Genomic DNA, 12735 nt, shown 5'->3' with positions numbered 1-12735 from the left:
TGTTCACGATGTACATTTTTATTTTGTTTGTTGACGTTATTAAAATGTTATTTTAGCTTTTAGTCCCTGAGGGGACGAGGTGGGGATACGCCCCCCGTATAGTAGCAGTGCGGTGTGTTTGCGCCCGCCCTTGTATTAGAGTATTACTCTTACTTGGGCTATTGGTCCTTGGTATTGTTTTCCACAGCGAGTGCATTAAAAGGGATCCTGTCTGGCACCTACTTTGTAAATAATGTCTTGAGACGGGGTCCTGGACAGGCTCGACACGTGTATACTCAAAGCCGCAGGTTGCAGGCCCCTTAGTGATGGTGATGAGGAAGAATGCGGGGAGCGCAGGTAACCGGTACGTATCAAAAGAACACAAATAGTGCAATTGTGTGTGTAACACAGAGGCTGATGGATCAGTATCCACAGAAGTGAGCGCTCACACTCACGGTGGTGATCATGCTTGGTTCCCATAGGGACTCTCGGGTGCTTTTCTTAATACTTTGTTTTTAACGGTTTAGAGACAGTGAGTTGCCATTTCTCTCGCTCCTTAATTTCATTATTAAAGTGGCAGAAAGTGTTACATAGGACTAAGGCCTGGGACATAGTGTAGTGAAGAGCGCTGGGCAGCGCTGACGCTCACGCAGGAGATTTTTCGTGTCCCTGCATGAGCGTCAGCGAGCGCGCTTGTGTGCCGGGTGGGAGGCGGGGCCGGGCTAGGGCGCCACGTCACGGACTGCCACTGGCTTCTGGAAGTCATGTGACCGGCCCTGCGCTTCCCTGAGCGGCAAAATGTAAACTTGCCTGTCTCCTGCATTTCCGCACGCCTGCGCACGCCCCGTCTAAAGCCGCGCTGATAGGGATAATGTTTCCCCTCAGCGCGGCTCAGCGCGGTCTTTTTGACCATGTCCGAGGCTTTATCAACTCCTGTCTCTTTGTTCATATGTATTTTGTTAAAGTAGTTTTTTTTTTTTTTTGAAAGATTTATTTTTTTGTTACCTACCATGCGTGATGGCGCGCCTGCATGCCCGCTGATGTGTTGATGACGCGCCTGCATGCCCGCTGATGTGTTGATGACGCGCCTGCGTGCCCGCTGATGTGTTGATGACACGCCTGCGTGCTAGCTGATGTGTTGATGACGCGCCTGCGTGCCCGCTGATGTGTTGATGACGCGCCTGCGTGCCAGCTGATGTGTTGATGACGCGCCTGCGTGCTAGCTGATGTGTTGATGACGCGCCTGCGTGCCAGCTGATGTGTTGATGACGCGCCTGCGTGCCAGCTGATGTGTTGATGACGCGCCTGCGTGCCAGCTGATGTGTTGATGACGCGCCTGCGTGCTAGCTGATGTGTTGATGACGCGCCTGCGTGCCAGCTGATGTGTTGATGACGCGCCTGCGTGCTAGCTGATGTGTTGATGACGCGCCTGCGTGCCAGCTGATGTGTTGATGACGCGCCTGCGTGCCAGCTGATGTGTTGATGACGCGCCTGCGTGCCAGCTGATGTGTTGATGACGCGCCTGCGTGCTAGCTGATGTGTTGATGACGCGCCTGCGTGCCAGCTGATGTGTTGATGACGCGCCTGCGTGCTAGCTGATGTGTTGATGACGCGCCTGCGTGCCAGCTGATGTGTTGATGACGCGCCTGCGTGCCAGCTAATGTGTTGATGACGCGCCTGCGTGCCAGCTGATGTGTTGATGACGCACCTGCGTGCCAGCTGATGTGTTGATGGCGCACCTGCATGCCAGCTGATGTGTTGATGACGCACCTGCGTGCCAGCTGATGTGTTGATGACGCACCTGCATGCCAGCTGATGTGTTGATGACGCGCCTGCGTGCTAGCTGATGTGTTGATGACGCGCCTGCATGCCAGCTGATGTGTTGATGGCGCACCTGCATGCCAGCTGATGTGTTGATGACGCACCTGCGTGCCAGCTGATGTGTTGATGGCGCACCTGCATGCCAGCTGATGTGTTGACGCACCTGCGTGCCCGCTGATGTGTTGATGACGCGCCTGCGTGCTAGCTGATGTGTTGATGACGCACCTGCATGCCAGCTGATGTGTTGATGGCGCACCTGCATGCCAGCTGATGTGTTGATGACGCACCTGCGTGCCCGCTGATGTGTTGATGACGCGCCTGCATGCCAGCTGATGTGTTGATGACGCACCTGCGTGCCAGCTGATGTGTTGATGGCGCACCTGCATGCCAGCTGATGTGTTGATGACGCACCTGCGTGCCCGCTGATGTGTTGATGACGCGCCTGCATGCCAGCTGATGTGTTGATGACGCACCTGCGTGCCCGCTGATGTGTTGATGACGCGCCTGCGTGCCAGCTGATGCGTGATGACGCGCCTGCGTGCCAGCTGATGTGTTGATGACGCGCCTGCGTGCTAGCTGATGTGTTGTTGACGCACCTGCATGCCAGCTGATGTGTTGATGACGCGCCTGCATGCCAGCTGATGTGTTGATGACGCACCTGCGTGCCCGCTGATGTGTTGATGACGCGCCTGCGTGCCAGCTGATGTGTTGATGACGCGCCTGCATGCCAGCTGATGTGTTGATGACGCGCCTGCGTGCCAGCTGATGTGTTGATGACGCGCCTGCGTGCTAGCTGATGTGTTGTTGACGCACCTGCATGCCAGCTGATGTGTTGATGACGCGCCTGCATGCCAGCTGATGTGTTGATGACGCACCTGCATGCCAGCTGATGTGTTGATGACGCGCCTGCGTGCTAGCTGATGTGTTGATGACGCGCCTGCGTGCTAGCTGATGTGTTGATGACGCACCTGCATGCCAGCTGATGTGTTTTTGACGCGCCTGCGTGCCAGCTGATGTGTTGATGACGCGCCTGCGTGCTAGCTGATGTGTTGATGACGCGCCTGCGTGCTAGCTGATGTGTTGATGACGCACCTGCATGCCAGCTGATGTGTTTTTGACGCGCCTGCATGCCCGCTGATGTGTTGATGAAGCGCCTGCATGGCAGCTGATGTGTTGATTACGCACCTGCATGGCAGCTGATGTGTTGATGACGCGCCTGCGTGCCAGCTGATGTGTTGATGACGCACCTGCGTGCTAGCTGATGTGTTTTTGTCGCGCCTGCATGCTAGCTGATGTGTTGATGACGCGCCTGCGTGCCCGCTGATGTGTTTTTGACGCACCTGCATGTCAGCTGATGTGATGACGCACCTGCATGCCAGCTGATGTGTTGACGCACCTGCATGCCAGCTGATGTGTTGATGACGCACCTGCGTGCCAGCTGATGTGATGACGCACCTGCGTGCCAGCTGATGTGTTGACGCACCTGCATGCCAGCTGATGTGTTGATGACGCACCTGCATGCCAGCTGATGTGTTTTTGACGCACCTGCATGCCAGCTGATGTGATGACGCACCTGCATACCCGCTGATGTGTTGATGACGCACCTGCGTGCCAGCTGATGTGATGACGCACCTGCATGCCAGCTGATGTGTTGATGACGCGCCTGCGTGCCAGCTGTGTTGATGACGCACCTGCATGCCAGCTGATGTGTTGATGACGCGCCTGCGTGCCAGCTGATGCGTGATGACGCGCCTGCGTGCCAGCTGATGCGTGATGACGCGCCTGCATGCTAGCTGATGCGTGATGACGCTGAGAATGGCTTTTTTTGCTGGGAAAGCAGGGTATTTACAGTCCCAACGGAGGCCAGCTCAGAAGGGACCTTGAGAAAGCGCCGTAAGCGCAAAACATGTCGGTGTACATGCCTGTGATTTATGAAAGCTATTTCTGTATCCAGGCTACCCTTCATTTTTGGCGGTGCGTCGCACCTTCTTCCTTTTGGTTCTCTCTTTCTTTGCCTGGGACCTTCACACCGCAGCGCACGCCACACTGCATTCATTCGCCATACCGGTAAACCACCCCGGGAGTCCCTATGGGAACCATGGCCTGATCACCACCACGAGCGTGAGCACTTATTTCTGTGGATACCGATCCACCTGCCTCTATTTTACACACAAAATTGCACTATTTGTGTTTTTTTCTTTTCTTTTTCTACGTACCAGTTACCTGCGCTCCCCGCGGTCTTCATCATCATCACTTCCAAGAGCCAAGGAGGAAGGTTGAGCTGGGGGTCGGGCTGCGGTCAGCGGTTGTGTAATATTTTACACTTGCATATTTATGTCACTTTGATTTATTTTCACTCTTCCTTTCCCACCCAGGGTTGGGGTGTGTGTTTTCACAGTGCACCCTCGGGTGCATTCACTGGACACCTTCACCTGACTATACATCACTAAGTATTATTGTGTATTATCCTTCACTTATTTCAGTGTATTGAGCCACCACTAGCGCGCCGGGTGAATATCACAGGCCCCTGAATGGGTCTGACACGTTGGGTTGGATTAATACACTGTGTGTGTGTGTGTGTGTGTGTGTGTGTGTGTGTGTGTGTGTGTGTGTGTGTGTGTGTGTGTGTGTGTGTGTGTGTGTGTGTGTGTGTGTTTTCCTGGTCGTCACATGGCAGTGCGCACCAATGGGTTAATTCCCACCCTCCAGCTGAGAGGACAGAAACCCCTCTTTCCTGTAGCATTCCCTCTGGTCACGTCCCTCCTTCCCAGGTAGTCTTTATATTTTATTTTTTTCTGCCCTTCTACCCGAGAGAGAGTTTGTTTTCCCTGGAGGTTTTGGGGATGCGCTGCCTAGCTTATTGGTGTGTGTGTGTGTGTGTGTGTGTGTGTGTGTGTGTGTGTGTGTGTGTGTGTGTGTGTGTGTGTGTGTGTGTGTGTGTGTGTGTGTGTGTGTGTGTGTGTGTGTGTGTGTGTGTGTGTGTGTGTGTGTGTGTGTGTGTGTGTGTGTGTGTGTGTGTGTGTGTGTGTGTGTGTGTGAAGGGAAGAGCGGACGTTGTGGCAATGGTGCCATTCTGGCCTCGGGAGACTGGCTGCCCACTACTCGTCACTCTGCTCAAAGGTCAGCGGTGGGACGTACCAATATGGCCGGACTTTCTATCTCGGGGCTCGATTAATCATCCCAGGCCTGGAGAGACGATCAGTGATATGAGAGGACCAAGCTGCAGAGAAAAGGGTCCTCTCGCAGGATCACGGAGGCCTCGATGGCAGCGAGGGAAGCGAGCGCTGCTGGAGTTTATTACACGCCGTGGAGTCGCTCCCACATGTGGGGCAAGGTGGATTTTTCCGGGATCCACCCGGAGTATCCGAAAGAGGATTCCGTATCGCCGCTCTTAAAGTACAATAACGGCTCTCGGCGCTATTGGATTCAATGGATCTAGTCGTGCGCTTCTTCCAAGCAGGGCGCAAAATCGAGCCGCCCGTTCCGGAATCCTGTCCCGCCCGTGGGACTTACTATTTGTGGTAGATGCGTTGCCACGGGTCCCATTCGCACTCCTTCTGCAATCCTCAGATATAGACCCTACCCTGAAGGGCTTCTGGTCGCAGTTACTTGAGCACGAAGAATGTGCGAGCCGTGGGCACGTCTGCTAAAGCAGCAATTCAAGGTGCCGTTAAAAAATTACCTTTTTTTTTATTCTATTCAATATTTGCATCAATACAATCCACACAATGATACTTAATTAGTTAAGTTGCCGATCGATCCGTTCTCCTGTGGTCAGCGAAGATTTGGCTCTGGGGTTCACTAAATGGCCGTCGGTGCAGGAGAAGAGGACGAGATGCAAAGCTCTGTGGGGAAGATCATGTGACCAGGCAGTCACTAGATACAATTGGTGCACTGCTAGAGAGAGGGCAGGGCTCAAAAAGGGGTGTGCCAGAGCCTGTTTCAGAAGAGGAAGGAGATGTGACTTTGTAAATGGTTGCTATAGAAACAAAAAATGCTTGTTACATTATAACACATGAGAAGTTTTCTCATAGTACAGAACGGATTTATTAAAAAAAAAAACTTGCATGTAGGATATTGCTTGGGCTGCAGCTCTAAAGAACCTTTCCTAATTTTTCACCAGGACACGGTGGTTCTCAGACCAGTACCGCACTGGTCAGCTCTGTTTTCCGTCTCGGGCAGGAGGTCCTGCTACCTTCATTTTGTCCAAATCCAGTTGGGGACGAGGAGAAAGCGCTTCAAATGGATGTAGTGAGATGTCTGAAGCAAGATCAGTCATTCCGAAAGTCAGACTCATATCTCCCTCTCCCCCCCCCCCCCCCTCTGTCAGGAGCAAGAAAGGGACAAGCAGCATCAAAAGGCAAAGGGTCTCTGGATAATAAGGGGGGATTGTCACGGGGGACCCAGCTTATTACGACTTTTAATTACCGGGAACATTGATTGAGCAACCAGAGAGATAAAAATAAATTGCGTTTATTCACCTAATGAACGCACACAACTATGTTACACAAAAATACAGTAAAAAGACACACTTACTTTGGAAACTGGGAGAGCCAAAACGAATCTTTTCATTCCTGTGGCCTCTTGCTGTTGAATTTTGGTCACTTATCCTCTGAGAAATTTAGACGATTTACTCAGAGCTGCAACTTCTCCAATGGGACAGAATCTCAGGTGAATCGCACAAGATGGAACTGATGGACTCATGAAATACTTAGATGTTTCTCTTAGAACTGATGCATCTTGAGCGGGGTTCAAATCTGTGATGGTGAAGAGGAGTTTTTTCACCCCCACCCCGTCCTTCTTGATGTTACAGCAGAGAACACCTTCCCCGTGGCCTGCACCAGCTTATAATACCTTCAAAACCCCTATCTGGGTAATGGGGAACCAATCTTGGCGTGAGAGCCAAATTCTTCCGTATTGCAACCCTGGTAACCAGGCAACAAGCTTCACCCACGTCCCCTCACTTGGCGTGCCTGACCAAACCCCCCCCTGTGCTCAGTGACAGAATATCTGGTTCTGGTCAAAGAATCCCCCCCCCCCCCCCCAGTTGCTGGCCAGCTGTTTAACCCCCTTTGAAGCTCTAACTTTTGTATACATCCTGGAGGGCCTCTCCCCAGGGTCCCTTATAAGCCAGGCCTTCAGTTATGCTAAGGCTAAGGCCCCGGTCACGGCGCTCTAATGCGCGCCTGCGCTTTTGGCTGCGCGTTCTGGCGATTCCCCGGTCTGCAGCTCACTGCAGGAGCAGAGACCGGGGGGGGCGTGGCGGAGGAGTGACGGGGGCGCGGCCATGACGTCACCCGGCAGGTTCGCCCTCATTGGCTGAACCGCCGGGGGGGCGTGCCTAGCCGCTCGACGCGAGTTCCTGCTCTCAATTCTATTGAGAGCAGGAGTAGCTCTTGCGCGAGCGCTGCGGCCCCCCCTCGCAGCGGGCCCGGCGCCATTGCGGGGAGGGCTCTCGTGAGCGCAGCGTCCGCCACAGCGGACGCTGTAGCAGGCAGCGGGGGCAAGGCCTTACCTGTCCCCCTTGTATGGTGGGTCAATAAACTAGCAGGGTGAATCTTTTAAACGTATTCTGTCCCCTGCCTGTCATTTAAATCCCCCCACCTCCCATAACTGTAACCTACACAAGGGCCATGCCTGTTTATGCATTTACACCCATGGTACTATTAATAAAATCATAACAGTCTACATGTCTCTCTGCTAATCGTTTGCATACAACAAATTAGAACGTTCCTTCAACATATCAAGCTTGGGGGATGGTTAACCCCCATTCAAAAAACATTGTTACCATACTTCATACATTATATGATTTCCCCCCTGAACCCTAGTTTAATCAAAAAAACCTCCGTCTCATACCTGGCTGGAGTGTGGAGATATACATTAACCCCTTGTGTCCCATTTTTACCTTTTCCTGCTCTGTGCTGAAGCAGAGCATCCCAGCACCTCTGGAAACGGTAAAACACCAAACGGCAATTGTCTCATATTTTGCACGCAGTCACAGTAATGCATACACAATGCCCGGGCCCAAGAGCTGACACTCTAGGACCCCAAAACACGGGTCAGGGGTAACCAAGTGGGCTTGACCTTTATTATAAGCCTAGTTCTCCCTTCCCCCCGGCACAAGGACACAATAATTGAATGAACTAAAGTTTATTCTGGCAAGCCAGCAAGCACACAAAATACATAAACACAGTGTGACACTCACCAACTGGGGGGGAGAAACAAGCCTCCACTAGGGGCAAGGGCCGGCTTTGGTGGAAGGTTTGTCCTGAACGGCTTCTACTCCGGGGCTTCTCAGGGCTATTACACACAGAGCACTTTTGAAAATCCCGCAGCTATGTCTCTGATCAGCTCCCAAACTGTCCTGGTTCTCTGAACGGCCACGCTCCTTACATAGCCCTCTGTCTGCTATACGTCTCATGGAGCTGGAGCCACCGGCCAATCAGAGCGCGGATCGTGACGGTGCAGCCAATCGGAGGACGAGGGCTCGCCCGGCTGCACCAATCAGAGGAGGGGGCCGGCTTAGGCACTCAGGACCGCCCCACGATGACTGAGCAGCTGGCAAGGGGGGAATTTAAACTGGCCATTGGGAATCGCGCCTACGGGGCTCAGACCCGGCAAATGGTTCCCTTACCCGGGCCCAATACCTCCTGCTGGGTAGGCGCCGCAGCGTCTCGGAGGAACAAAGGCTCATCCCCCGCTCACCATTGTCCCTGGCACCTAGCCGCTCCCAGCCTCTGTCACAAGTCGGCATTTATCTGCAGACAGCCCAGCTAAGTGAATTACTGGGTCTGCATACAGAGAAATGCTAAATCACAAATACAATGCTGACTTGCTAACTGTATGGGGAACATGCTAACACAGGGAATAAAGGGCTTTTTACATATACAATCCCCGTTCCCCAATTCATACAGTTTTCGCCCTTCCAGACAGCACACAGGGATTAGCGCTTTTCTGGAAGGGGTTACACAGAACATTACATCCAGGCCAAATGAGTCTCACAGAGGCGGCCATTGCACACGGTATTGGGGCAGCCAGCCGGGCTTCACCTTTATTATGTGAGGCCGGCTACCTCTACCGTCACAGGTATTACCCAGGCTTGTTCCATGCAAGGAAGTCAGGCTCCAGAAGGCCTACCAAATCGATGGCTGCATCTTGGGCTGTGAAAGCTCGGGCATCACCCAACGAATTATGCAGGGCAGCTATTATGAAGTCGACCAGGGTTGGCCAACACCAGTCCTCAAGGGCCACCAACCAGTCAGGGTTTCAGGATATCCATGCTTCAGCACAGGAGGCTCAATCAGTGGCTCAGTCTTCGACAGCCACTGATTGAGCCACCTGTGCTGAAGCAGGGATATCCTGAAACGCTGACTGGTTGGTGGCCCTTGAGGACTGACGTTGATTGAGATGTTGATGCTCGTTGTAGACAGAAAGTACTGCAGGCTGTTGTGACTATGAATAACTAGTCACGTGGCATAGTATTTATGGCTTGTGGTGAGGTTATTTGTATTGTATTGTATGTCTTTATTTATATAGCGCCAAAAGTGTACTCAGCGCTTCACAAAGAATACAGTACAGGGAATTATAATTATACAACAAGTGCAGCAAAATCAGACAATAGGAAAGGAAATCCCTGCCCCGAAGAGCTTACAATCTTAGGCCCAGGCATGGTTACTGCTTGCTTGCTTAAGCGTGCTCTCGCTTGCTGCTGCTTGCCACTGAGCCCCTACAGCCACAATTAAAGCGGCTTTAGTAGGGGCTCGCGCATGCTTTCCCTTGCTTGCTGAGGCGCGCTTGAACAGAGCCGACAGTGAAATTTTAAATTCACGCGCTGACTCCGCTCAATTGACGCCTCAGCAACCAATGGAAGGAGAGCAGGGAAATGTGAATGTGGTAATTATTGTCTGGCGCCAGCGGAGTGAGTGAGTGCGAGTGTGCGTGTGTGTGCGTGTGTGTGTTGATGTGCGTGTGTGTGTTGATGTGCGTGTGTGTGTGTGTGTGTGTGTTGATGTGCGGAGCGGTTATGTGCCCCCTTCTGCCCGATCCCTGTGGCTATCAGCCTGCGGGAGATGGAGGGGGCTTGCGCCCGCCCGGGGGGGGGGGGGGGAGCGGGGTGATGTGTCCCCCTTCTGCCCCGATCCTTGTGCCTGCCTCCCTGCCCGCACGGGAGATGCAGGGGTGTTGCGCTGCCCCCGTGGGGGGGGGGGGGGGAGAAGGGGTTAGTGGGTGATGTGTCCCCCTTCTGCCCCGATCCTTGTGCCTGCCTCCCTGCCCGCGTGGGAGATGCAGGGGTGTTGCGCTGCCCCCGTGGGGGGGGAGCGGGTGATGTGTCCCCCTTCTGCCCCGATCACCGTAGCTGCCTCCCTGCCCGCGCGGGAGATGGGGGGGGGGGGGGGTTGCGCGTGCCGCGGGTGGGAGGGTGGGGGGTGAGGAAAGGGGTTGTGTCCCGGAGCAGTGGTGGCAGCAAGGTGGTGTGTGTGTGTTTGTGTGTGTGTGTGATTATATATATATCCACCAAAATATATATATATATATATCCAAATCACCAAAAAATCTACTCGCCACCTAGTACCAAACGTGTGCTGCTTGGGCCAATATTTACTCGCCCGGGGGTTAAATCCACTCGCCCGGGGCGAGCAAATGTATAGGTTTGTCGAACACTGTATATATATATAATATATATATATATATATATGTGTGTATGTGTGTGTGTGTGATGTGTGCGTGTACCAGTGTGTGTGTGGTGCGCGTGTGTGTGAATATATTTATCAAGTTGCACAATGTTTAATTTTTAAAATATTATATATATATGCACACACACACACACACACACACACACACGTTCCCCAGTAACACACAGACCACTTCAAAGTGACACACACACACACACTGACGGCTACCAAGTGACACACACACACACACTGACGGCTACCAAGTGACACACACACACACAGTGATACCCGCCCTCCCAAGCGCGCTTGCTGTCTCCTCTGCCAGGACAGCACAAAGCTCCTGGTAGAGCGAGCGGCAGCAAGCAAGAGCGAGCATCAGCACCTAAGCGCTTACTATGTCCGAGGCCTTAGAGGTATGATGGGAGACTTAGAGACAGCAGTTGAGGGAATGTGCTGTAGATGGCAGTGCGTGGCCACAATGGGTGGTAGGAGTGACTGAGTGTGGGAGAATAGCCATGAGGGCAGGCTGTTGGGATGCTTTGTGGGGTGAGTTTTAAGGTTAGTCAGTATTAAAATGAGCGGGTTAACACAATTTACAGGGGAAGAGATGGCAGGGAGGCATGGGTGAAATCAGGTGTGTATGTCTTGGTTCAGGATTAGGGGAGATCCCAGCAAGAAGGAGTAGATAGAGGGTGTGAATAGAGTATTTGTGGGGGTGTTTTTTATTGAGGGGTACAGAAGTTGTTGGGAGGTGAGGGGTACAGAAGTTGTTGGGAGGGAGGTGTATAAATAATGGCGGAGTGGGGAAGTTGGAGAGAACAGAGACGTTCACAAAGGAGTGAGGAAACGGTAAACAAAAAGCAGTAGGGAGGGCATCGTGAGATGCAGGAGGAGAGACTTCCCAGGTACTGCAGGATAGAAGAGTACAAAGGATCACAGCGTATCGAAAGTAACGTTCTCACAGTTGCAAAGTTGTTGTGCAGAGTCCCGATCTTCCTCAAATCTTCACCTCCAAAATGAACTCTGCCAGACACTTTTGCCGTTACACTTTAAGATGGGGACACAGCCATATGGCTTCACAGCCAAGATATTCTGTGTTTCCTTCCCTGTATGTGGGTACTGCTCGTGCCCGTCCCATGGGTGGCCCATGCCAGGGGGCGACAAGGAAAAGGGGAAATGAATATCCGTCTTCCCGTCATTCTCCTTCCAGGATCGTCCCAATGGCAGGTCGCACCAATCCCCTTCAGTATGGGGAATGCTATTAATGCGGTAAGATGATAATTGGCACTACAAGGCTACCTGGGAAGGAGAGCTGCGGCTAATTATAGGGCTTCCTACAGGTACAGGGGGTTTTCTGTTCTGTCTCGGCTAGAGGGTTGGATTTAACCCATTGGTCTCCTTGGGGACTCTCCGGGAAATGAAAACGACGCGAAGTAGGATATCAATTTTGTGTGTGTGTGTGTGTGTGTGTGTGTGTGTGTACGTAGACACACACTCTCTTGCTTGTGAGCGAGCTGAGAATGCAGTAGCGGTCTCCCACCTCGCCAGACCCGGGGTATAACGGGCCATGAAGGTTCTGGACAGTGGCTTTCTAGGCCACGGGCGTTTGTGAATGTTCGGTGTCTTTCCCCCCCTAGGCCCCCCATCTCAGATGGCTCACAGACACCGGACCCCCACCAGGAATACAGAGAGGAGCCAGTACTGGAAGAGATGCCGCAGAGCGAAGAACAGCGTGTTGGGGAGCAGAGGCACGAGGTGGAGGTGAGGAGACCCGGCTGGGGGGGGGGGGGACAGGGGACTGGGGGTGGGGGGAGCAGAGGCACGAGGTGTGTGAGGAGACTGGGGGTGGGGAGCAGAGGCACGAGGTGGAGGTGAGGAGACCCGGCGGGGGGGGGTGACTGGGGGTGGGGGGAGCAGAGGTGGAGGTGAGGAGACCCGGCGGGGGGTAGGGGGGGGTGACTGGGGGTGGGGGGAGCAGAGGCACGAGGTGGAGGTGAGGAGACCCGGCTCGGGGTGGGGGGGAGCAGAGGCACGAGGTGGAGGTCAGGAGACATGGAGAGGGTGGGGGGGAGCAGAGGTGGAGGTGAGGAGATGGGGGGGGAGCAGAGGTGGAGTAGAGGAGACTGTGGGTGGGGAGCAGAGGTAGAGGAGACTGGGGGTGGGGAGCGGAGGTGGAGGTGAGATGGGGGAGCAGAGGTGGGGGTGAGTAGACGAGATGGGGGGAGCAGAGGTAAAGGTGAGGAGACTGGGGGTGGGGAGCAGA

At 53.5% G+C, this 12735-nt stretch overlaps 1 protein-coding gene across 1 annotated transcript in view; it reads left to right on the top strand.

Annotated features, from left to right (window-relative positions):
- Positions 1 to 12735, top strand: part of LOC142479730 (high mobility group protein 20A-like) — a 40453-nt gene that overhangs the window by 20161 nt on the left and 7557 nt on the right. Inside the window, exon 4 of the mRNA XM_075582604.1 lies at positions 12110 to 12246. Within this exon, the coding sequence (XP_075438719.1) occupies positions 12110 to 12246 (137 nt within the window). The remainder of the gene's footprint in view (positions 1 to 12109; positions 12247 to 12735) is intronic.

The sequence above is a fragment of the Ascaphus truei genome, unplaced genomic scaffold (assembly GCF_040206685.1).
Source record: "Ascaphus truei isolate aAscTru1 unplaced genomic scaffold, aAscTru1.hap1 HAP1_SCAFFOLD_241, whole genome shotgun sequence".
NCBI lineage: Eukaryota > Metazoa > Chordata > Amphibia > Anura > Ascaphidae > Ascaphus > Ascaphus truei.
This window is presented reverse-complemented; position numbering and strand designations above follow the sequence as displayed.